We start from the raw sequence: 27847 nt of genomic DNA on the forward strand, positions 1-27847 counted from the left end.
GGCGATAATTTGAAAATGATCAGAGGTCCACAGGTAATACTAATCCCATGCGAATATTGCCAGACTACATTTAGCAACTGCAGTAAAATCCACGTATGTGTGTGTGTAGGCCTATGCTGTTTAGATGTGTTCATATCTCCTTACTTATTATATGTTCATGAATCAATGTTTGCTTGAAACCTGAAGTTTAGTCAAGGGAATAAGTAGGGAGAGCTGATATTACCTCTCCAAGCTGTGAGTCCTCCAAGTAGCCTACAATACTTAGCGAAAAGAGTTATGGTTGGTTGTGATTAAGAGTATGTGGAAGTGATGTATAATAAAGCTAAACAACCTATTCACTCTCAGACTTGTTTTTTTCCCCCCCAGATGACTGGAGACAAGTACGTGCAACTGGGGTGGAAGCAACCGACTGCAACCGACAGCAAATATGAAGTTGTTTGAGACATTTCTGAATAAAATAAAAAAAACATTGTTTTCCTTTTGCAAACCTAACAACTGTGCCAGTGTCTTTGTTCTTGTTTTCATAGTAGAATATAGCACACAGAGAAGCAGTCACCATCAGCTATATTGTACATCAGCTTTTGCCTTTCCTCCACACATTTGATTTAGCCCCCATATTAAGCGTTGTATCTTGCTTAGATGGTAAAACATCTTATTTTTTGTTACAGGGCCATTATCTGTATTTTTGGGGCAAATGTCAAATCGGGGAATGAAAACATTCTACCCTTTAAAAATTATAGTTGTTACTGCAACTTCAGTTATGAGTAAATTGATTATAACTTCTGAAAGAAAGGTGATGAATTGATTGTTTTTTTTTCACTGAGTAGATGACAACATTGTGAGTCTCAAATACACTCTAAGTTGTTCTGTATTTACAACAGAAATTGGAGGAAAATTTGATTAATCTTGATTTTAGTTCACAGTTGCTAGGTTACGGGGACGCTGGCGAGACTGACGCCACTCCAGCTGGCATGTTTTTATTTGACTTTTTTAAAAGTTTTATAATTTCATGTGAATATTTTTCCAATCGACTCATAGTAATATTTATCATACATATTTTTGTATTTAGTTCGCTATTTTTATTGACATTTTCCGCCAGGGTAATCGCTATATTCAGAAGTTTCCCGTAGTTTCGCCTAGTTGCGTTGGCTCTGCTACCACTGCTCGGTCATCAGCGAGGCAAGAAAGCTACTGCTGTGCCGCCTACCTGTCTGCCTGCCTGCCTCATCTGCCTGCCTGGTCTCTGTGGATCCTGCACGTCCTGTCCTTGAAGGAATACCGCTAACACCTGGCCTGGACTGAACAGCTAGGCCTACTCACTGCGAGTTGCGCTGCATTGGAGCTTGCGCGGTTTCGAAACTTTGGCTACACAGTGTCTCTCTCCCTCTCCATCCTGCCGGCGGATCGCTGAGATTGCCGTGTTAGTCGGTTGACTAGCTTGTCCTGGGAGATCGAGGCTTTGTGCTGTGTCTGCCTGCGTTGTTGCGCGCCCATCTATAGCTCACATCAACAGCTCACATAGTCTGTGTAGACTACTGTACATGGGTGGATTTCTTTACACCGCGGAGGAACTTCGACAGCACGCCTTCTCCATTGCCACCTCTATTGCCACCTCTTCCATCGATGCAGATGTGCTCCACCTTTGCAAGGCTTCAGGGATCCTTCGGAGGAAGCGCTACACGCACAGAGGGCCACGCCGCTCCTTTACCATCCATCGAGTGACGGAGGATGCCATCCCGACTCTGCAGTCTCGATGCGGCTCTCCTGGGCGACTCAATCCAGTTGGCAACTCTGCACTCCGAAAGAAAGTCCTCCACGAACATCTCATCTCCATACGGACTGTGCCTGCTGCTGCTTCTGTTGTTGCCACTGCTGTACCCGACGTTGCTACCACTGACTCCGGTGAGGAGGTCTCGCACAGCCGGGTAAACCTTCCTAGCTGTGGCTCATTGCAAGACCGTCATGAGCAGGACTCTTCTCTGGTTAGATTTGCTGTTTTAAATGCTCGCTCTATTTCAAACAAAGCATTTATTCTTAATGACCGTTTTACCTCCCACCATCTAGACTTTTTATTTATCACTGAGTCTTGGCTCTCTGGTGATGACATCATTGCACTTGGTGACCTTTGCCCTCCTCAGTGCAGCTTCTTAAACTCGCCTAGGCTCTGTGGTCGTGGTGGTGGGCTAATTACAGTGTTTAGGAACAGTTTCAAATGTAGATTTGTACCTACTGATGTGTTTTCTACTTTTGAACTACAGCTGTTTAAGATTAACGCATCTGTACTTTGTGCCTTAGTTTACCGTCCACCAAAAATTAATTGTAAATTCATTCAAGAATTTGCTGATCTTCTGTCTTATATGGCCTCTCATGCTGATAAGTTACTAATCTTGGGTGACTTTAACATCCACATATGCTGCCCATCTAAACCTTTGGTCAATGAGTTTTTAAGCCTTGTTGACTCTTTTAACCTTGTGCAGTCAGTTATGGCCCCTACACATCAGAAGGGTCACATACTAGACCTAGTATTGTCCTCTGGTTTCTCAGTTTCCAATGTTAATATCGTTGATACTGGTGTGTCTGATCATTTTATGATTTTATTTGAATCTGCTCTGTTTTGTCCCACCCCTCCCTCCCCTTCATCCTACTCCCTTGTCAGAGCTATTAATTCCACCACAGCCTCACATTTCTCTAATAGTTTCATGCTCTCTCTTTCACCTGCTGTCTTAGATTCGCTTTCCTCCTGCACAGACACTGAGGATCTACTTACTCTTTTTAATACTTCCTGTCTTGCCACTCTTGATTCTGTAGCTCCTTTAAAACAAAAGCGGTGTAAACCCAATAGGTCAACTACTCCTTGGCTTAATTCCACTACCCGTTCGCTCAGAAAGGCTTGCAGGAAAGCAGAGCGGAAATGGAAAAAAGATAAACTACAGGTTTCCTACAATATATTTAGAGATTCTCTTAAGGCTTATCAAAACACAGTCAAAGCAGCGAAGGCAGATTTCTATGCTAAGCTTATTAAGGCGAGACACCCCAGGTGAATAGGGGAAAATTTTAAACTTAAAGATATCTTCATGAAACTTTACCAGTTGAATACTCACATAAATAGGAGAATAAAATGTATTGCAAGTTTTCTTTAATTGAATGTTTAAATATGCTAATTAGGCTATATCTCATTAAATATGCGCTAATTTGCATATATTTTGATGCGAAGGATCTGACCATTGGAAAAAGCCAGGTTGAAAATTATTTTTTTGTTGTGTTAATATATCAAATAAAAAAACATTTACAGAGGGGATTATGAATATCTTCTTTTGTTTTCCAGTAAATCAGAAAATACTGCCAATTGGCTTAAAAAGTGGATTTTCGCCCTATTTTTAGGCATATAAAGTCATGTAAATCATGCCAAGAATGCTATATCAACAAATCCCTCTGTAAATATCTTCCTAATATAGTTAGGAATTAGACTGGAAAGTTTGGTGTATGTAGGTGCTGCAGAAGTGGAGATCCTTTGCATGGCGTGTGGGGGAAAACTCGTTTTGAGAAAACAGCCTTGAAACACAGCCAATGAAATGCGTTCTCAGCTTAGACTCGTCTTTGAACTTTCGCGATTGGTTGCTAATACAAAGGAAATGCCCATATTTGGATAGCATAGCGTCTTGTAGGAGAAGCAGGGCTTTCAAACGGTATCAAACACGATATGATTTGGATCACGATCACGGTAGTACATGACACTTTAGAATGGGAACTTTTGGTAAAATTAGGAGAAATATACAGGCGCGAGTAGACAAAAGTTCGTGAAATAAACACTTAAATGTGCAAATCGGACTTTGTTGTTGTAGTAGGGTGGTAGAATACACGCTAAAGTAGCAAACTAGCTCAAAATCTCGAAATTGACCGGAGGTCACAAAAACAGTATTTTCACCTGCCGTGTCTCGCCTTAACAAAAATGCGCACAGACCTAAAGTGTTGTTTAACACAATTAATTCTATCATTAATCCTCCTTCCACCATATCCTCTCTGCCTGCTACAACAGAAACCTGTGAGATGTTTCTCAATTTCTTTATTGACAAAATTGACATCATAAAATCTCACATCTCACCCTCAATTTCTGATCCTGCTCTGTGCCAGTCTGTTATTAACCGCCTCCAACAGTTCCAACCAGTCTCCTCCTCACAGCTGTCTGATGTGGTCTCTCATATGAAGCCCTCTTCTTGCCACTCTGATATTCTTCCATCTCACCTTTTCAAGGAAGTTTTTGCAGCCATTTGCCCTTTTGTTTTGAGTACCATTAACAGCTCTCTGGCTAATGGAGTGGTACCCTCTGGCTTTAAACACGCTATTGTACAACCTCTCCTGAAAAAACCTAGCCTTGATCCTATTGATTTGAAAAATTATAGGCCCATATCTAAATTGCCCTTTCTATCAAAGATCTTAGAAAAAGTTGTTCTGTCTCAGGTCTCTTCCTACTTAAACACTTCTAATATCCTCGACAAGTTTCAATCTGGTTTTAGACCACTTCATAGTACAGAGTCTGCATTACTTAAGGTCCATAATGATTTAATGCTCTCTGTTGACTCTGGTTCCTGTGCCCTTCTGGTCCTATTAGATCTTAGTGCTGCTTTTGACACTATTGACCACAATATCCTTTTAAAACGCCTGGATGTTGAAGTCGGTCTGCAAGGCACTGTATTAACTTGGTTCAGATCCTATCTAACTGATAGATCTTTTTCAGTGCATTTAGGTAATGCTTTGTCATCATCTGCTCCCATTAAGTGTGGTGTCCCCCAGGGTTCTATTTTAGGGCCTCTGTTATTTTCTTTATATATGCTTCCCCTGGGGTCCATTTTTAACCGTCACAATATTCGTTACCACTGCTATGCGGATGATACCCAATTTTATATACCAGTGGCACCTGAAAATTCCTGTTCATTGACCAACCTTTTTCTTTGTCTCAGTGACATTAAGAATTGGATGGCTAACAATTTTTTACAGCTTAATGAAAATAAAACAGAAGTGATCATTTTTGGACCATCAAACTCTGTCAACACTCTTAGCAAGGCTCTTGGCCCTCTGTCTGTTAACCACCACAGTGTTGTTAAAAACCTAGGTGTTTTCCTAGACTCTGCTTTGACTTTTAACAAGCAAGTCAACAGCGTGGTCAAAGGGAGTTTCTTCCAGCTTCGATTAATAGCCAAACTTAAGTCCTGTCTTTCCAACAGTGATTTAGAAGTCCTTATACATGCCTTCATATCATCTAGACTTGATTACTGCAACTCATTGTATGTAGGTTTAACTAAGTCAACCCTGCACAGACTCCAGGTTGTCCAAAATGCTGCAGCAAGATTGCTAACTGGATCTAAGAAACGTGACCACATTACACCTGTGTTGGCTAAACTTCACTGGCTCCCTGTTGAACAAAGAATTAATTTTAAAATTCTGCTCTTTGTTTATAAAGCCTTACATGACTTAGCACCTCAATACATCTGTGATCTCTTAATTCCTTACTGTCCTCCTAGACCTCTTCGTTCTTCCTCACAATGTCTTCTTTCTATTCCCTCTGCTTCACTTAAATCCAAAGGTGACAGAGCTTTTTCTGTCTATGCCCCCCAACTCTGGAATAGCCTTCCTGATACTGTCAAATCTTGCCCCACTATTACTAGCTTTAAATCCAACTTAAAGACTTACCTCTTCTCCCTAGCTTTTAACACTCCCTGACCTCTCCACCTCTCCCTCAAATGTTTCCTATTTGTTTATCTCCACTGTTGTGTTAACTTCTTAATTTTTCTTTAATTTCTTATTTGTTTTTATTTTTAGTTTCTATGTTTCATTAATATTATCACAATGCCCATCCTTTTGCCTACTAATATTGTATTATTATTATTATTGTTATTATTATTGATGATTATTATTATTGTTATTTATTTGTTCTATGTAAAGCACTTTGGTGCAATGCTGTTGCTTTTAAATGTGCTATATAAATAAAATTTGACTTGACTTGACTTGATTAATTGGTATTTGTTTAGTTTTTACATTTTAAATATATATATATATATATATATGTATGTATATATATGTATGTATGTATATATATATATATATATATATATATATATGTGTGTGTGTGTGTTCTCCTCAACCTTATAAATTGTATGTTATACCAAAGATACTTAAATATGCTTTTTCAACCGTCTCTGGTTATACCATGTTAACAGGCTCTTTCTCCTGAATACAATGGTGGATATAGCCTAATGTATCTCTGTTATGTAGCGTTATATATATATATATATATATATATATATATATATATATATTATGATGTAACATAACCATACAATAACCTTTTCTGTGCCACAAGGGCATCAAGTATAAACAAATGGAATGTTCTGTCGAAGCATTATGACACGCGTATTTAGGAGACAGGAAGTGTGTACCATTCCATCCCATTGTAAAAGCCTGAGCTGCTTCATCTTGGGTATTTAAGTATCTTTGTTTATACTAAATAAACTATCAATTTAGTTATTATAGGCAGCCTTATAACAGTTAACAATAATTAACTAACTATCATTATGTGATTTCTAAACAGTTATATTATGTATACATTTATACTAAATAAAGTATTAATTTACCATTTATAGGCGACGATTATTATAAAGTGCTACCGAATTTGTATAATATGCTTTTTAAAGTTGTATTATTTAAAAATCTAATCTGCATCAAATCATTGCAAGTATTTATACATTACATTGTGGCAGATCTGGGTAGCCTAGACTGTGCTGAAAAAAACAATATATGGCACCTACAATGCCCAGGATAAATGCTTCTAACTAGAGGTAGTGAAAATGCCCTTAATACAGTCTAGGGCTCATAGGGTTAAATAAAATAGCAGGGAACAGATCCAGTCAGTGCCTCATAGACCAAAGTGAAAGATTTACATTTTATTCTGGCAATAGTCGCAACAATTAGTTACAGTAGTCCAGCTTGGAGATAACCATGGCCTGTACACGAAGCTGTGTGGAATCATGTGTCAGATACTGTAAGGGCTCTGATCGAATCCAGGAGGTAGTCTCATATCGCATTCGTATCGGATATGGACAGATGTGTCTCAGTCTGAACAGCTCCCAACACTCGGTTTTGACTGTCCGTGACGTGACTTTACGTGCTTTACGCGCCTGACTGCCCACCTATTTCAAGTTGTGGAGCAACGTTATGTCTTTTGACCATGTGATATTAAAATTTGACTATATGGTATCAGGGCTGTAAAATACTGTTTTGTCTTTTCGAAAGGATTTCAACAACTCCCCACCGTACAGAAAACCTTTCAAAAAGACAAAACAGCATTTTACAGCCCTGATACCATATAGTTATTGTAAAATTACCTCATTTATTTCATCATAACACCAGATAACAGGTCACATTATGTCACAATAAGTAAATCCTAAATATTTATTGCTTCGGTAAGTACATATTTACAGCAGTTATTACCATTTTATTTTACCCTTAAAGCGTAAGTTTGGCGGAAAATGAAAATAAAGCTATTTTCTGAATGAAAATACATCAACTAAGCCGTGGAGGAAGTAATTTTCGTTCATCACGCAATACAGAGCTAGCACGGGCAGCAGCTACAGTCCAAAATCGCTAACAGTGGGTTAGCATGGGGCTCTAAGCCACACGCTTTCAAAATCGCATTTTTAAACCACTAACATTGCTCAAAATAGCGCCAAACCAAGTCAGCAGCTTGCACTAGGTGTCTACACATAAAACAAAGCACCAATCAGTCTGTAAACTTACGCTTTAAATCCACGTTATTTGCATTGTTGTCGTATGGTGATTGCACAGTAATTGTCCAGAAATTGCACATTAATTATTTGTAATATGTGGTTTAAAAATATTATTACCATTAAATTGCATACATATTACCATAACATTACCCACTTATTACCGATCTGTAATGTAAAGTGTTACTATCTTATTCAAAAGATTCTTGAAATACTTGAAATATAGGCCCATAGTTCAGGCTGCTCAAAGCTGTGTTTGCACTTTATATTTATTTTATTCAGAATAAATTCAGTGTCTGTTGTCTGTTAACTTTATTGAAATGTAGACAACTACTACAGTATTGTTATGCATTCACGTAGGCTACCATTCAAGTTAAGACGGTATGTTAAAAGCATATGACTTTGAAAACTCTTGAAATTTAGCAATAAATTCAATAGGCCTGAAATGTACATGCGTTATTGATTTTATTAACATCAGGGTAGTCTACACTATTTTGAGTGACAATAAGATTCGGACAAAAAAATCTGTACTCTACACAGCAGATATCTGACCCACTATGACTTAGCGTGTGGCTGATTTAAAAAATCGCTCATCCACTCGTCACTTTGTGTCACTTGAGGATAAACTCGCCCTTACGCATCTGTCTGTCTCGGGGCAGCATGCAAGCTATCTTATTGCACACGGCATCTCACCAGATGATGTCTGACAAGCTTAAGAATAACATGTTTTTACTCAACAAAGTGAGTAAATGAGGCCTCGGACAAAATTCTGAATTTTAAATTCTAACGATTTTATGACAAGGATGCAGGCAGTGTGAAAACGTTGTTGCAACAATGTTGCAACTGTCCCAGCACTGAAGATGTAGAATAGAATATATACTTTTTTGATCCCGTGAGGGAAATTAGTTTCTCTGCATTTACCCCAATTTAACCGAATTAGTGAACACACACACGCTCGGAGCAGTGAGGGGTAAGGCGCCTTGCTCAAGGGCACTTCAGCCGTGGTGGACTGGTCGGGGATCGAACCGGCAACCCTCCGGTTACAAGCCCGAAGCCCTAACCAGTACACCACGGCTGCCCACATGTTCTGCAATCATATGGGCTGGAGTGGAGACAAGTCACTAGCATTCTTCTGATATTGGTGTAGTATTACATAAGGACTTGTTGCACTGAAGTTGTTTAAAAATATATTTAAAATAAATGGTGCATATTTTTTCGAATAATGAATGTCCATTTGTTCATGCCCTTTAGTCAATGGTTAGGCTTCTAATCAATTCCTAATTACTTTTGAGTATTATAATTGCCACCCACTTACCTTTCTTGGTATGGCTGTAGTATCTGTATAGTCTCAGTACAAGCAATATGTATGTAGGTCAGGGCTGTACGCTAAGCTTTTTCACTAGGAGCACAGGTGCTCCTAAATGAAAAAGTTTAGGAGCACAGAAAAAAAATTAGGAGCACTATGAAATTTCCTTGAAAACCTTCTTGCCTTAAGCAGGATACAGATCATTCACAGCAGTGGCAATCATAGTCTCTGCTCAAACCCTACACCCACAGAAAATGGCTTGTCTTGTTTCTATTACATATTTTGAATTCAGAATTTGTACACATTTTGTTAACAATTTATAGCATTTTAGGATCTGCATAATTACTTATAGCTTAAAATATTCAGTAAACTGAATATTTCATATTGATTACACTTGTCTTTAATGATATTACAGGGGTGGTGTGTAGGTCTAATTGAGTGCCTGTCACTTTAAGATGTACGTGAACATAATTAGGTTTCATTCGGTTTTAGGAAAAGAGTCAAGCATAGTTCAAGGATAAATCATGTTTTCATTAAATAGCTTAAATGTTCAAAAAACTAACAAAGGTAAAGACAAATATTTCTTGTGTAATAGAAAAGATGAGTGTCCACTGTCCAGTAATGTTAACTTCTATGATTTTAGGTAGCCTACCATGGCATGGCATGGTGAGTTGTCACTTTTTCCTTGGTCATGTTTAATTGGCTGGGTGCTTAACTTACTCTACCATGACTCGTCTTGGAGTTTGGTAGGCTATATTTGTTATATCCAATGAGTGACAACCAGTGCTCAAAATAAAACGTTACGGTATTCTCCTGATAACGTTAGTGGAATGGATTTAATGTGAACAACCTCCATACAAAGACGCAGAGTGGCTATATGATGCGCACATTTGCAATGAAAAGCAGGTGTAGCCTACACCAAATCGTGGTTAAATCCATCATTTAGACAACAGAATCAGTCGGATTTCTTTCATAGAAGTCAACCAGGCCTATGTCAAATGCAGGCTGGGGTGAAGCTAACGGTTTCCACACCGTGTTTATCAGCCGTGATAATAATAATATTTGAAATGAACACGGTAATTGTATAGGCTATAGTCAACATGCTTATCATGGTTTGCCGTTTCAACGGTAATCGCTACAAAGTCACCAACTGATAACGAACAGATTGAAGAAAAAGAAGAATGGTTTTGGAGTGACATTTCTTGCGTGTGTGAGAGACAGCGAGGTTGATGCTGAAAGCGTGAGTTTCCAGCCAGGAGCGTTAGAGTTGTCAACTATGAAATTTGTATACAGATGCGCGAAAATTGTACTAGCCTATACTTTGATCCACTTGGTGTGGATTTTTAGGAGCAAAATGCGAATAAAAGGGTTGAATTCAGTACTCGCACCTGTGCTCCCATTTCATATTTTCAATTAGCACTAATATATATTTACTCGCATTTGCGACGAGCTGCTCGCAGTGTACAGCCCTGATGTAGGTAAGTGACTAGTTAAAAGCAGGGATGTATTCCTGAACAGGCCTACCAGGCCCAGGGTCCCAAGAGCTCTGGTACTCTGATACTCTGGAATGTCTGAATAAAGTCCATTTATATCCACAAAAGTTATCAGAATCTTTAATTTAATAGACTATTTATCTAAAAAATTGTGCTTTTCTTTTCATACTTTGTACCTTTACGAATGGTGGTGTATTATTAAGGTACCCCTTTTAATGTAATCATTTTAAACATGTTACATATGCAGGTGTTCAAGTGTTTCGATTCCCAGGGTCTAGTAGGCATTTTAACAGCAATGATGTGTCACTCTGCCCAGTGTTGTGCAGAAATGTGATAAATATAAAAATAATGATTGAACAGGAAAATGTTTTGAAAGAATGTGAACTTTAGCATCAGTCAACATTCCAAATCACAAGAGAAAAAACAAATGTAACTGCTTGTGAATTTATTTATTTTAATCTGTGAAAAAATTACTTTGAGCTAGTTCATTGTCAAGTGGGAACTTGCACAACACTGCTTCTGCCTGTGCTTCACAGTTTCCATCATTTGAAAACATAATCGTGTATGGAAGTCCTTCCAGACCCTTGTGGTCAACAGCTGACAACGCTCCAGTGATGTTGCTTCCAGGAATCCCCAATAACAAGGGCATCCTCATTACATCATCCGAGTTTGATCACAGCACACTCATTGAGGTAACTGGTGACAATGATTCAACAACCAACATTTCAGAATGTTATTAAGATGATTTACTAACTAAAGCTATGTACTTGTGGTAATGTATAGTTGCTTAGCTTGGGAAGGTGTGCACATCTAAATTAAGGTGCAGGAGCCAAAAAGTAAAGATCCAACATGAAGAAGAAGGTCTGCACACCTGCTGTCTGTTTGTTTAATTTATTAGCGTTCAAGTTACATGTTGAGCCCTTAGGCTGAATAAAGACCAGAATAAAGACCAGGGGTGCGTTTCCCGTACAACTACGTAGGTTAGCTTTTTACCAACATGGTATGATGCATCGTTCAACTAACCAACATCCAAGTTACGACTGTTTACCAAAACTGCTACCAACATAGTACTTTGTTAGTCTGAACCAAGTTGGTTGCTTTCAACACAGTTTGGACTACAATAGTTGCAGATGTTTTCGGAGCATGTTGGGTCCTGTCGGCTAGAGCCGAACACATATGAAGTCTAAATTGTAGGCTAACATTGCCTGACATGAGTTGTGATTTCTTTAGCCTACCTTCCTGGGCCCAGCCTAGTTATGATATCATAGGCTTATTATTAATAATAATCATTAAAATAATTTGTAGGCTATTATAAGAGCTAGTATTTTTAATATGCTGTGTTTTCATTATTATTATTGATGATAATAATAATTAATAATAGCCTAATGGTAATGGGCTAAAATGAATAATAATAATCCCAGCGTGTATCCTATTTAAAGTAGGCTAGCCTACTTAATCAGTGAAGCCTTCAAATCGCCAAACCGAGGAAATGTAAACAAATAAGTTACACATTTCTTGAAACACACCGAATACATTGGCTGATAAATCATTAGCCGATTGCACTACTTATAGTTCCATATGGTGGCGTAAAAGGATAGTCACTAATGCTATCGACCTAACAGTCATGGGTTCAATCCTGGACAATGCTGGCTGCAAAATGATATTGGAATTTTGATTTTCATTCAATAACTAAAAAGGTCTATTGATTGCAAACTATAGTCCTGGTGTTAACTAATAATTGAAGCCCTAACCATATGCTTACTACCTACCTTATAGGCCAACAGGAGCCTAGGTCTGTTGTCCAGGGCACATATTCACCATTAGTTAGCTGCTTACTAACATGTGTATAAGTAGCATACTATCCATTTGTTATTCATTATAAGTCACTAATTAATACCTTATTCTGCAAGACCTTATTCTGCCCTTACTAGACTCTTAATTAACAGGCATGAAAACTCACCTTTTGGCGAAATTCGCCGTTTTGAATAAAAAATAGGTGACTTACATGATTCGTGCAGATCCGATGAGAAAATATTTAGGGGGGGGGGGGGGGGAATTGAATTTACAACTGAGTTTAAAAATCAGGCGAGGCGCAGACGCTAACGCAGACTTAAGGTGTTTCCAGAGCTGCATTTAATGTGTCTGATCAGCAACGGATGCGTGAATGTAGCCCCTGTGCGTTTTATAAACAGAGACTCAACGTGAACAGAACGCGCACGCCAAGTATAACCTCCCTGTTGTGAGCGAAGATGCGTGAGATGTCAGGTGGAATAGTGATGCTAGGAGAGATGCTGAGGGATTTTATTAGAAAAAGACGCTGAGATTGGTGTAGCAACGTAGCATAGGTTGTTTTCTTCTAAGGTTCGTTTTGTCCAGAGACACAGTTCATTGACATGATGATGCTGTCTTTTGCCTATGTAACTCAAATGATTCGCTAGTAACGTAGCCAAAAAAAGTTGCGACTGCTTCAGACAACACGTAACGCACGTAACCGTTTGAGTTATGTGTGTGACTTGCGACCAGTGTTGCCACAGTTACTTTGAAAAAGTAATCTGATTACTGACTACTCCTTTAAAAAGTAACTTAGTTACTTTACTGATTACTTGATTGTAAAAGTAACTAAGTTAGATTACTTAGTTACTTTTTAAACAAAGCCCCCCGCCGCCTCAACATAAAAATGGCAACCGGTTTTGCCAATAGGCCTACTCACTTTATTGCAGTAACGTTTACAATATATAGGCTAGAAGACATCACAACCTGCAAAAAGTAATTTCAGGGAGGTATCTAAAAATACTTTAACCTACTGAGATAGCCAAATAGCCTACAGATGAGTATGTTTGTTCAATAATGTCTAGTCAGTATACCAAATAAGGAAGGCCTATAGATAGGAACTGGTAGTAAAATATGAAGATTTTGGTAGTTTAGGTTCTGTGTATCCTTCTACAGCCATTTAGAATATGCCAATGAAATTAGGCTACACTTGTTAAACTCACATCGACAATTATTTTGCAATCATTTAATCCACCATGGGCGATGCTAAAGTCACTGTTACAAACAGTGCAGTCTTACACACTGCACTGTTTGTAACAGTGACTTTAGCATCGCCCACTGGACGCTACTGTACCATAAACATTGAACTAATTAATTTAGTTCGGGAGAAAAAAGATAAAAGCCCGCCTGCACTGACAACGTATCGGTTAATATAGCGAAACAGCCCAGTCAGGGTGCACTCTGTTTTGGATGCGTCTCGGGCACACACACGCACCCCTCTCTCTCCCTCTCCGTTGCGGCCGTCGGGGAGCCATACAGTATGCAAACTCGGGATGTCTTGCTAGACGGCACTTTGTCGCCAACACAGAGTTTACAACGTACCTTAATGTTGTCATGTGTAGATGACACAAACTCAAAATATGTCTACTGACTGTATTTTCATCTAGAAAACACGCATCTCTCTTCTCCCTGCATTGTTGTTTATGTTTGTGTCGCTGCATGGAGCCTACACATGAGTTGTCCTCGTGCTGAAAACGTGAGCATACACAAGAAGAAAGCTAAATGAAAATGACAAAAATAGTAACGCACGTTGACTTGGATAAGTAACTTTAATCTGATTACTGGTTTGGAAATAGTAGCACGTTAGATTACTCGTTACCGAAAAAAGTGGTCAAAATACAGTAACGCGTTACTAAGTAACGCGTTACCGGCATCACTGCTTGCAACAAGGTTCAGTTACACCCGGATCATTATGATTTACGAGTTCGTAAGCCAGGCGTAACGGAAATTTACATTTGATTGTCGAGTTACAGGACCCTGATCAGTAGCGTAGTCTGTACCTACAGGTAGCCTACAGTTTAACATGTAATATGAAGACAGTTCACATAACTTTATTGGTTGGTTAAACACACTAGCACAACAATTGCATGTTAAAACGTTTAAACACAATTTTACAAATTAAAGCCTCTACCCTATTTTATGTAATATTAGTTTGAAATAGTGTGTGTCTCAAGCAAGTATATTGCCTGGTTTGGTCCAACAATTTTCAGACTTATCCTTATTCTGATAGTCTAAGTGTCCATTAGGCCTATGAAATCTTCAGAAATGTGTAATAACTTCATTCACAGAGAGAGAGAGAAAGAAAGAAAGTGGGTCCCTCACACTTTGGATGCTTTGGAAGATTTTTTCTCCATTTTTTTCACATGTTTTTTTTCGCGCACTCTTCTCACCTTTTTCACCCCTGACCGTTTTCATGCCTGAATTAAGAATTCCCCGTATGTAAACTCCTAATTACCCCTTATTCATAGTTATTAAGTAAGTTGTTGCATATGAATTATGACTTATGAATTATGTGTTAGGTAGACTAAAGGCGTATTCACACCTGCCTTGTTTAGTTCAATTAAAACAAACTCAAGTTTGTTTCTTGCTTGGTTCGGACCTTTTTGACTGGTGTGAATACAATCACACGAACTCTGGTGCGGACCAAACAAGCGGACCGAGACCCAGCTGAGGAGGTGGTCTCGGAGCGGTTCCTATCGAACCCTGGTGCGGTTCGTTTATGGTGTGAAAGCAGCCCGACCTCGATCCGACCCAGCTGCAGAAATCTACCTTTTTTAGATTTGACGAGCTCTCGTAGTTTTCGTGCATTATGGGATATGTAGGATAGCTCAGTGACACACAACAGCTGTACGGTGTACACTGTAGGCTAACGTTTTATTTTGGCAATGATTTTGCATGTCCTACCTGTTCCGTCTTCCGTAGGCCTGCTGTTAGTGTAGCATGTTGGACACACATGAGAGCTCTCCGTCTCAGCTGTTTTGCTTCACGTCTTCGTCATTGCAAAATTACGAGCATAATATTGTTAAGGCGAGACACGGCAGGTGAAAATATTGTTTTTCCATGGCCAATTTTGAGATTTTGTGCTAGTTTGCTACCTCAGCATGTATTCTTTCACCCTACTACAACAACAAAGTCCGATTTGCACATTTAGGTGTTTATTTTGTGACATTTTGTCTACTCACGCCTATATATGTTTTTATATTTCACCAAAAGTTCCCAATCTTAAGTGTCATGTCCTACCGCAACCGTGATCCGAAGCATATCGTGTGTGACACCGTTGGAAAGCCCTGTTCCTCGTGCATGACGCTATGCATCCAAATATGGGCATTTCCTTTGTATTAGCAACCAATCGCGAAAGTTCATAGGCGGGTCTAGGCTTTAGAACGGTATCTCAATGGCTGTGTTTCTATGGTTTCAAGGCTGTTTTCTCGAAACGAGTTTTCTCCGGTTTCGTCTCCCACTCTAAGCTCAAAAACTCCACTTCTGTATCACCTACATACACCAAACTTTCCAGTTTTATTCCTAAGTATATTGTGAAGACTTGTCCAGAGGGGTTTGTTGATTTATCATTTTAAGCCTGATTTATATGACATTTTATTCTTAAAAATGAGGCGAAAATCAAAATGTTATGGGTATTGGCAGTTTTTTCAGGTTTGCTGGAAAACAAAATGAAATATCCATAATAGTGCGGCAGATTAAGTCCATATTCCAGGACAATCGTTCACTTTGTGGTACAAGCACCAAAATTGGCATGAATAATCCATAGAACCTACTTTTTGAGAAAAGCACATTAGCCAATGTGCTTTTTCAAGATGGCCGCCACCTCAAATGTATGAAAAACATTTTTGCTATTAAGCTTTGATGGCTGGGTGTATTTAAATGATCTAGGCATCAATTTGTATGTTATTTTGACATGGTAAATCAAATGGTTAAAAAAATAAATACAATTTAAGGCTATTTTCCAAGATGGCGGCCATAAACAGTTGGATTGCACTCAAATATTGTTTATTGAAGCCTACTCTCGAATAGCGTTTATCCTCTTACCGCTCTCTTGAATATCATTAGGGCCCGAGCACCGAGGTGCGGCCACTGAAAGTGGCTGCACCGTAGGTGCAAGGCCCTATTGTTTTTGCTCAGATTATTATTATTATTATTATTATTATTATTATTATTATACTTCTATTCCTCTTACCCTTAACTTTTTCGCCCTTTTTCACCAACTTGACATGCACTAAAACTCTTGTAATTTGGCATCTAGATGTGGAATTGTTAACTGTACTTAGAGACAAAGGTTTGGCCTAGGGTGTGGCTCAGGGACTGTATAGCGCCACCTAGCGCGCCGTCTACTGTGGTTGACGCATACATTCACGGAAATGAACCAAATTTGGTGGACATGTGTGTTGTATTATTCTGAACAAGTTTTACATTTAAACTATATAGTGAATCTTAGAAGAATTTGAATTATGTGAGATTGTCTGATTTTTGCACATCATGTATTTTGAAATACTTCTCCTAGACGGTTTATCGAAATTATGTCATTTAAGCACTAAAATGATCTTGAGGGGTTGCCTGAGAGGAATTGCGACCAGATTTTTGAATTTCAAAAGTATATTGAAATGGCGAAGGTTTGAATCTAGGTGTCTTATAAAAGAAGCAAAAAGTTGGTGTTATAGGCAGAAAACAGTGACTAATTTGGATGAAATTTGATGGAGTATTAGTTAGTGTGTTTGTAGTGACAGTCATATACAAAGTTTTGAATTTGGTGTTGTTTGTGTTTTTTAAAAGCACATTAATGATTGTGGTGGACACAGTTTTAGCTAAAATATTTTGAAGCGAGTTGATGAATAATTATAATCATATCAACCTATGCTGCAATTTTGATTTCAACCATGTTGACAGAAAGTGAGATATTTAGGTTTATTAGGTTTTTATAGGTCTCTGTTCCTAGCCGCGCATGGTCTTGCTCCCTCACTGTGGCTCACCCACTCTAGTCTGTTTCCCTCCCCCCACAGTTCTTCCCACCCCTCCCCTCTCTCCCAGCTGGATGTCTCTCTAACCTCCCCCGCTTTCCACATAGAGACTCAGACACACACACACACACACACACACACACACACACACACACACACACACACACACACACACACACACACACAGACACACACACACACACACACACACACAGACACACACACACACACACACACAGGTTTGAACCAAAGTTTCTTATAAAAGGAACAATAAGTTGGTGTTATAGGCAGAAAGCAGTGACTAATTTGGATGAAATTTAATGGAGTATTAGATAGTGTGGTTGTAGTGACAGTCACATTCAAGTTTTGATGTTGTTTGGTGTGGTTGTGATTTTGTCACTTATAATAGCATATTAATGATTGTGGTTGACACATAGTTTTACCTAAAGTATTATGAGATGAGTTTACAAATAGCCTACTAATAGTCATATTAACCTATGCTGCAATTTTGACTTTAAACACACTAACAGAAAGTGAGTTATTTAGGGTTATTTGTTTGATGCCCTAGGGAATGAAACTCAATTGTCTGTAAAAGTCTCTCACTCATTTGACATTCTGTGGTCGAGAGCACTGTCCCGCCCACTACACCATGTGATTTGTTAGTCAGTGCAGATCCAGGCGACCCCATAGAAGTCTCAGTCAATGTAGCTCTATACTGAGTGTTTTCGTGGATTTATATCGTGGAAACAGTGCAATCATTTTGACTTTTTGTCTACGGAGTTATTCTTGAAAGTAAGGTAACAGTTTTGTTGAAACGCAACTTTGCAAGCTATTTGATGCGGTTCAATAAGTTGGCTAAAGCGCTCGTTTCCTCCATCTAGCTAACTCCAAGTGATGCATGTTAGTGATATGGTGTTTACTAGCTAGTTTATCTCAGCTTACAAATAGAGCCTTGATAGCCTAGGTGACAGCCTAACTAGGCCTACTGAAACATAATCCAAACTTTTGACAGTTGTAAAATGTAACGTGAAGTTCAAATGTGTCACTGTTTGGGAGTAGCCTGCCGTTTGGGAGCTAACGTTATAGCAAGGCAGGTTTTTGTCACGTTCGGTAATTAACAAGTCCCAGTGCGATAACGAACGTCAAATAGCCTACTGTAGTTGGTCTTGTTTGAAAAGGTCTAGCGGAAAACACAACAGGCACCTAGGGCCAGCCGTAGTAAATTCGACCTGGTTTTAAATCTTGGCCTAAGCTAGCTAGCTAAGCTAGCTCGCTAACTCCAATTGATGCACGTTAGCGATATGGTGTTTACTAGTTTATTTTAGCTTACAAATAGAGCATTGATAGCCTAGGTGTCAGTTTAACTCCTGAAACATAATCCAAACTTTTGACAGATGTAAAACGTAATGAGAAGTTCAAATGTGTCACATTTTGGGAGTAGCCTACCGTTTGTGAGTGGAAGCTAGCTAATGCCTTTATTAGTGGAGGACGTAAGTTTGAAACCACAACGAACTTACTCTGCCTAACTGAAGGAGGACGTTTCTCCATGGACATCTAGAAAGCAGGAGAGAAGATGACAGAACTAGAACTGGCCGTCTGCTTAGCTTTCAATCAAGGTAAGAACATTTCCCTGCAGTGCAAGGCAGGTTAATGTTATTCAGTTGTGGTGATTAATTGCCTTTAAATTGAGTGAACCATCTATCTATTCAAAATAATCTAAACGTTTCCCCTATCTGGAAATACGTTAGTTTGGTGCCACCGATTCATATGAGCAGTCGTGCAATGTGTGTGTGATCCAAGTGAAACCATACGAGGCTAGAAACAACCATATTTTTCAAACGATTGATTCCTTTAATTATACATGCAAACAGCATAGGCAGACTGCCTAATCCTAGTTTTTGAAACGATTGAAGATGATATGAACATAGTTTATCCCTTTGCATGCGTTTGCAAACATGCTCTGGGTAGACTTCAAAACGTTTTTTTAATTATTTGATCTGCCATCACTAAGCCTAGTTTAATTAGGCTATAGGCCTATGCATTAATAACCTTGCCTATGATGGACTGAGAAATTTGCTGTCAACGTTAGGCATGAAACGGTAGGCTCAAATTATTTATTTAAAAGACGTAATTTATGAAGTTGTTGTTGGCTTTGCCACGCGTTCGCATCCAGTTTGACGTGTCCGGATTTTCCGATAATGACAGCAATCTCGTGATGGCAATATTGACTTTTAATTTCTGCGGGTGTAAACTAGTCTAGGCTACAGTGCCTGAAGTTAGCTGTGACAGACTAGCCTACTGGTTTTCATAGTTTTAGCCACAAAGCCTGTCTACCCTAGGTCAACTGAATTGTTTAGTTATCACCTTGTCATTTCGCATTTTTCCAGCTTTATCTCCGTGCGCCCCATGTCATTCAAGACGTCATTCAAAACATATTTCGGGATAGCCATCTCACTATGAGAAAACGTATGACGACAGTGCTAAGAGATTAACACATTGGCATGCTTGGTAAACTTGTCTTGCACATAATATTGAGCTGATTTGTTTAGTGAAAATGGCCTGTAGCATTGTGCTGATAGATGAACAAAGTCGCCTATTTAAAGGCACAGTTTGAATTTTAATCCTAGCTCTCCATTTAGTGTGTGCACTTGAACAAATGATGTAGCTTATAACAGTAGGGCCAGACATTTGTTTTTAGGAGGAAAGGTGATGGACATGTTACTTTGGAAGGAGAGGGAGTGGTGCAATTTGATTTTCTTTGGAACTTAAATATCATCAAGCAACCTCTTCAAACAGCATCAAAATATCAATAGGCCTATTCACTATTATATTGTACAGGACTAGAGCTAGAGGACTAAGGGGGTAGGCTATATGTTATCAAGTAGGTCTATATTAAAACATGTCAACATTATAACTTTATGTTGGTTTAAGTGAAAACAAAGCATGTCATGAACTAGGAAAATCCATGGTTCTACATCATTGTTGGCAAAATGATCATGATAGCTGCCCTACATATTTCAGCCATATCTGGTTTAGTCTTGAGTAGGCCTAGGCTACTTTGCTATAAATTAGTCGTAGACTTATTACGATATAGTCTATGTATATCTATATATATCGAGGGCTGAGAACCACAGGGGCGTAAGTGACATTTCACCAACTTTACAATAGAGCCAAAACAAATCTAACTGCTTATGTTCACAGTTAAAGACCTTTGGTTTTTGTTTTTGTCAATCATTTAATATTTATAAATATTTTACTTCTATAATTGTGTCAGCTAAAAAGAGCTCATCAAGAGCTTTCAGGTGATATATATAACTCAATTTTGACCAAAATGTCACTTACGCAACTGCCCCTTTGGTTCTCAGCCCTCGATATATGTTATAATGTTTATATGTATCACAGTTTATAAACAGTTCTCATAAAAGTCATCTGATGTTATCATTTAAGGGGTCATTTTTGAAAACGTTCTCCTGAGGGTGCTGGGTATATTTTCCTCTTTTTTGTCCTTTGCCAATCACACCCCTGAAACATGGTGTGAATCAATCTCATCGAGTGCTGTCAGTAAGAAAAAGAACAAGGAAACTTGATATGACAGAGCAGCAAACACTCATTTTCTATGCCCCATTCAGTTAACCTAATGATAGTTGCTGGTTCAGTATTCGGCTAAGGTTGTATCAAATTTCCTGGTTCTTTATCCTACAGTGACCTCAAACAACAGGGCTTTGAATTTGTTCACACACAATTTCAATACTGGAAAACTGGTCTTGAAAGTCCTTAAAAAGTGCTTGAATTTGGCCATGACAATGGTGTACAAAACCTGTGCATGTAAATTTAACGGTCTATCATAGCAATAACAGCAACATTTTCTTTTATTTGGACTTCAAAAATACTTTTTATGAGGAACATTTAAAACCCTTGAACTAATAAAGTAAATTAAGTGAGAGGAAGTGTGCGGACCTTTTACTCTTTTTTTGAACATTTAAAACCCTACAATTTATCTTCGTGGCAGAAGGCGTACTTTAGAAATTTCTCAGACAAAATTGTTTTTGCTACCCCTAGTCAGAGACAGAGCTCTGGTCTAGGGTGTGGCTTAGGGACTCTATAGTGCCACCTAGCAGATTGTGTTGTGGTTGACGTGTACATTCACGAAAATGAAGCAAATTTGGTGGTTTTACGTGTTATTGGTGTCGCTACTGAAAGATAGAGCTCTGGCCTAGGGTGTGGCTTAAGGACTAAGCGCCACCTAGTTTGTTGTCTGTTGTGGTTGACGTGTACATTCATGAAAATTAACCAAATTTATTGGACTTCTTTCGTATTGCTATCGCTAGTCAGAAAAGGAGCTCAGGCCTAGGGTGTGGCTTAGGCAACTCTGTGACTGGCTTCCAGTATGTCACAGAGTTGACTATAAAACACTACTAATTGTTTATAAATCAGTAAATGGAGCAGGACCTAAATACCTATCAGACATGTTTCAGCAGTACACACCTTCTCGTCCTCTGAGGTCTCAGGAGAAAAACCTCTTAGTAAAGCCTGCTGTTAGAACTAAACATGGCGAAGCAGCTTTTAGCTGCTATGCGGCTCAGCTTTGGAACCAACTTTCTGATGACATTAAAAAGGCCCCAACTGCAGCCTGTTTTAAATCTAGACTTAAGACCAAATTGTTCTCAGATGCTTTCTGCTAACTGTCTCTTAATTACTCCATCTGGAGTCTTTTATGTTAATTATTCCTTATTGATTTGATCTTGATTTATGCTTTGTTTTTATTTTCTATTATGATCTTTTTATTATTATTATTATTATTATTTTTATTACTATTACTCTTTGCCCATCTATGCTTTTATCTGCTATAATTACTGTTTGGTTTTTGTTTATGTAAAGCACATTGAATGACCTCTGTGTATGAAATGTGCTATATAAATAAACTTGACTTGACTTGACTTGACTTGACTATAGCGCCACCTAGCGTGTTGTCTGTTGTGGTTGACATATATTCACGAAAATTAGTCACATTTGGTGGGCATGTGTGTTACTGCTACAGCTAGTCAGGGACAGAGCTCTGGCCTAGGGTGTCGCTTAGGTACTCTATAGTGCCACCTAGCATGTTGTCTTTTGTGGTTGACACATATATTCACAAAAATGAACCAAATTTAGTGGGCATGTATGTTGCTCATGCACAGGCACACCAACCCACACATGTTGCTTTGTTAGATTCCGAAATGTCACTGGTCTCCGCACCGCAGGTGCTCGGGCCCGCCATCGCCGCTTGCGGCTATATTTTATTTTATTTCTCTGTCTAGAATGTAGTTTACAAATTATAGCCTACTATTTCTATTACAACTCTAATTCAGCTGGCTGGTTGGAGCATGGAAATATTGTAAACAAAGTAGCATAGTTGGCTAGTTTATCATAGTCTTCTGGTTGGACTGCTTAGTTTCCCCATGTGTGTTCAAGTTTCCGAGTAATAATTTTTCTCCTGGGGACAGGCCCTTTTGAGTCTTGGAAAACATTGGTATTGAGATGATCAGTCAACTTGAATGCAAGAGTTTCAAACAAATGTGTGCAGCATGCTAATGATGCTATCCAAATTTAATAGCAAAATATTACTAAGGCAAATGCGACCATACAGTAGCCTACATGTTAGTTTTAAGGAATTGTCCACAACAGTGCTATTACTGACACTGTACCTCCAGCTTTGCTTCAGTTTGTCTGTAAGATTGAACATGGGGCTGACACAAAATCTCAGCTGAGGTTTGGAGCAACCAGGACAGACCTTGCAACGGCTCAGCTTCCTCCGTATAATTGATTTTCAAATTATAAAGAAGGTGCTGCAACTCAAAGGCATTCTAAAGATCATGAAACTCCATTCCCTGTCTATATAGGGATGTCCGCATATGCTAAGACTGGAAAAGCCATTTAGAAATGTTTCATGACCATGGTATCAACACTGCATACGACCGAGTACTTGACATACCAGCACAGTTTGGAAATGCAGTTGTGAGTTAGCCTGGCTAGCGCCTACCACTTCTCAATGAGACGTGGTCTGGCAACCAGACGTTCATTTTCTCGTATTTGAAAAAATGCCCAGATCTGTTCATTGGGCGCCACAGATGTCTATCAAATGTGTGCATAGCTCATCATGGTCTTGCTTTCCCCCCTGTTCTGTGATTGGTCCCCTATCTCAGTCAAAAATTAGGGCGGTAGTTTCCAGACTGCCTTAGCAGCGTGAATGAAATCACCGCCCAAGGCAGGATGGGAACACCCAGGCTAGTTGTGCGTAGGTACAGTGGGTACGGGTTGAGAATGCACCTTCTCCCGCGGGACTCCCGAAGAGATCCCGCAGGCTGTCAAGCCGATTTTTTTCGAGGCGAAGGCAATGTACCCAAACAACCACCAGGTGGCAGAAAGTTTCAACCCGCATTTCAACTCCATTTAATGATGAAGACCGCATATCCGTCAGTAGTCGACTCCTTAATCTCATTTAATCATTAAAATGAAGGTGATGACTGGCGAAATTAATCAAACGACGTTTCAATAAACCATTGTTGAATTGAATGAAAATGGTTATAGAAAATCGCCTACAGCCTAACGCCGACACAGCTGATTCTTTGATTGATTCTAAGCTGTTTTGATGTAGGGGATGGGTAAACTGGCGCGCTACAAACATGCTACCAATCAAATGTAATATTAGTAGGACTAGCCTACTTAGGCACTTTAGTCATAGGCAACGTTGCCATGTTAATTTGGGCTAGAAGTGCTTGCTTGTGGTGGCGCTCCTGTCCGCTGCTTCTCCCGAATTGTGTTTGGGAAATTTGACAACAATCAGCTTAAATGTCAAATCATATTTATTTCTCTTTGTCGCCATGGTTTGCGGGAAACACGGAGAAACGAGATGGTCAGTCCTCGTATTTTTTCTTCACGTTTCGTTATAAGAAATATATAGGCTAAGTAATAAGTTAAAGTCTTCTTCCGTATTGATTGCAGAAGAGTTTTCGAATGTTTTACAACCCAGCTGGTATCCGCTGTTCATTCCGACATATCCCCACTCGGCGGTATTTAACTTTTTTTTCAAACAACGTGCCATTCCGACGTGAGGCCATTAATAGGCTATTAATGTCATAACTATTAGGCTATCATTAGGCTTACTATGCATGGCTGTAGGCAGCTATGAGGCCACTGAGATCTGGACCTCATCGGTTTTGAGAGCTGGAAATACATGTGTTTGCTAAATATCGGTATATTGTTGTGCATGTTGCGTTCGCGACTCGGGGAAGTGAAAGCAGTTCTGTATAGACATTGCAAGTTTTCATGGTGATCATCGGCGCAGCTGTAGCTGATTGTGAAAGCCGATTGGAAATACATAAGTTTAGAGCGAATGTTTCAAGTTTGCCATGGTAGACAAGAAAACAAAAAAAAAATAAAACAATAGCCTAAAAAATAACTGTAGTGCGTAATGGACACTGCTCTATATCCTAAATAATTTTCGAGGTTCGCCATTTGGTAATATGACCTATCCTTACTGACAATAATTTAGATTGAGCACAACTAAAGTTGCACAAAGGCAAAATACAGTCCTAAGCCTATTATATATAGCCTGGCCAATTATTGTAGATGTGCAAAACCAGCATTTGTGTGCGTGCTTGCCGGTGAGGTGTAGCCTACAAAAATGAGCATAACATCTGATTATTAAAGTATGGCTGTAGGATATAGGCTACTGGTAAGAGAAGAGCTGGTTTAAAATTCAAGTGTAGTAAAAAAGTTTGTGCACATCCCCGGTCAAGGTGCAGAACAAGAGTAAATCATAAAAAATGGAAAAAGGTTCGCACCCGTTTTGGGCACGAATGAATGGGTTTGCCCTTAGTTTAAATGGAGGCCGGGGAGAGCGCGCGGCAGCTATTGTTATGTATGGAGCTCAGAGGCGATTGCTCATTGAGTGCAGGGGAGGCTCAGCCTCCTCTAAAATATCACGGGAAATTGCATGAAATAATGCCTATTATGAGCTATATTAGCAAGCCTAATATTCCAACTAGAACATGCTAAAAACGTGTTCAACTTCATGGCTATATCGTTATAGTTTCGTTTTGCAACAAGGTTTTGCCTGTCATCTACCGTGATTTCGCACGTCTAATGCATTGAGTGACGACACGATCCATTAAAATCCCCATAGAGGCTCGGCCTCACTGGACTTCGATGGCACTACGGAGTGGGCTGGTCTTAGTGCAGGAAAAGCTAGATTAATATTGGATAAACGCCGCAAATTCGTCATATCCAGGGAAGCCCGGCCTCTCTGGGGGTGAATGGGACAGTGGGATGGCTCGGATGCCGAGCTTCTGTATGATGATTGGAGGAACCGTCATTTTTTTTGATTGACAAGCATATTTCGCGATTGCACAGGAAGTTTCAACAGAGACGGGCTCTGGTTTCAAGTTCAGGGATGCGTGAAAGTTACGGAACCTTACAGGGTTGGCAGGTGAACTCGAGAGGCAAGGCTCAAATTTTTAATTCTATTGCATGTTGTACACAACATATCCTATCAATAAAACCGTAATGTGTAGTTACAGAGTTCGTGATTTGCATTTGTTTCAGTTGTGTGTTTAGGCTAAGTTGTAGGCTAGCCACATAGCTCACTATAATAACTGTGTTGCTTGGCTAAATTGCTAATGTTTACTTGAATTTTATAAGCTATTTGATAGCATTCCCCACCATGGGAGATTCCAAATAAAACAGCAAGGCATATGAACGTAGAATAGTCACGTACTATAACTCTAGTAGGCTACCAAATAGCATATTTAACCCCCCAAAGTGAACTGGTCAAATGTAAGCTTAGTTCTAATCTAACCAAGCCAGCTGCCTACGTATCTGACGAATCCAGTGCCGGATTCGTCTATAGGCTACTGTTTGGTCTATTCTGTTTTAGGATATATTTCCCCCTCAAATAACAATATAGCAGCAATAATATTAATTTAATAGTTGACCATTTTTATCAGAGCTTCCCCTATTCCAATGAGCAGCAACCGCCACTGATGGAGCTGGCTTAACAAAGTTTTGTGCGTTATATTTATATATATATATATATATAGAGAGAGAGAGAGAGAGAGAGAGAGAGAGAGAGAGAGAGAGAGAGAGAGAGAGAGAGAGAGAGAGAGAGAGAGAGATTGCTGCATGCTGCATTACCGTGACCCTTAGCCTATACCTTGTGGATGTTTTTTTCTCATTGGAAGACAGCAGGACAGGATGCCTTTTATCTATCAAACGCATTGTTGGAAGGACTAGGCTACTCAACAAACTTGTTTTTCGTTTCTGGGAGATCTCGTTATCGTTTTGGATTGTCGGATTTTATACTTATTGTAGGATGAACAAAGTCTATGGACTTGCTATATTAAATCCAGTAGCCTAATAATTAGGCTATGTGCCACGTCCGATTTCGCAAGTGGTGTAGTAGGCTACATTTAAAAATCGACAGCCGTCTGTGAGACTATCCATTTCATGAAGAGCAATTGTCTTGTGCGATCATTCCCCCTCCCCCACACTCGTCTAACCAGTTCACTACATTATAGCCTACCTATATGAGGCATTGAGGACGACTGCCTCCCTCCCCCCTTCTCTCTCGACACACTTGAGCCCGACACTATATAAATGTAAAAATGTGTGTGAGTGTGCGCTGAACCACGAATTCACATATTAACTTTTCTTTTCAGCAGACATCGCAAACATACAAAAATCGCAAAACTGAAAAAATCTTTACATTTTTTAATAAAACGATGCCGTTTGTCTTGATGGGTTCCGGAGAGATTCGTAGAGTGGGTTTTGAACCCCGGTCGCTGGCGTACGGTAGAGATGCTTCAGCCAGTTGCGCCACAGCTCAAATGTAATCACTATGCTGCTTAGCCTACATATTAACACTTGCCAACAAATATACGGGATTCAGTCAGTCGAGTTTATTTATTCGTGGCATGCACTTGAAACGCAGATCAAAAGTTCTGACATGTTAAACTGACGTTAGTTATTAATTCACCACATGATAAAATGCTGTCATAGGCTATAGCTTGACGCACAGCAGCCTACGGTAGTCTATGCCTATCTCTGAATCAACATGAACATGCATACGATACGTAAGTTGCTAGAAACTTATTTTGCGGAGCTAGTCCTACTAGTCGATGGTTACAATGAATCACCCTCACTGCCCTATCGCATATCTGACCATCCATTGTTACAATGTTATAAAATGCGCGATCTTCTCCATGCATGTAGCCTACGGTTATAAGTAAAGTGACAAGCATAGGCATGTATTAAAGAGATTTCTGTTAAATGCATTTCATTTTCAGTTGTCAAAAGTGGTGGAGACAAAATCTGTGATAACAAGTGCTGGGTACATGTAGGCTACCCAGCGTCGCCGATTGAAATGAACATGCATCAGTTTTAAAATAGCCTATACACATTTCTAAGTAGGCTATTCCTAGCATGTAAATGTAG

At 39.3% G+C, this 27847-nt stretch overlaps 1 protein-coding gene across 1 annotated transcript in view; it reads left to right on the forward strand.

Moving 5' to 3' along the window:
* LOC134102296 (cation channel sperm-associated auxiliary subunit gamma-like) overlaps positions 1-27847 on the forward strand; it is a 445552-nt gene that overhangs the window by 31618 nt on the left and 386087 nt on the right. The window contains exon 3 of the mRNA XM_062556364.1: positions 11114-11269. Within this exon, the coding sequence (XP_062412348.1) occupies positions 11114-11269 (156 nt within the window). The remainder of the gene's footprint in view (positions 1-11113; positions 11270-27847) is intronic.

This window comes from Sardina pilchardus, chromosome 15 (assembly GCF_963854185.1).
Source record: "Sardina pilchardus chromosome 15, fSarPil1.1, whole genome shotgun sequence".
NCBI lineage: Eukaryota > Metazoa > Chordata > Actinopteri > Clupeiformes > Clupeidae > Sardina > Sardina pilchardus.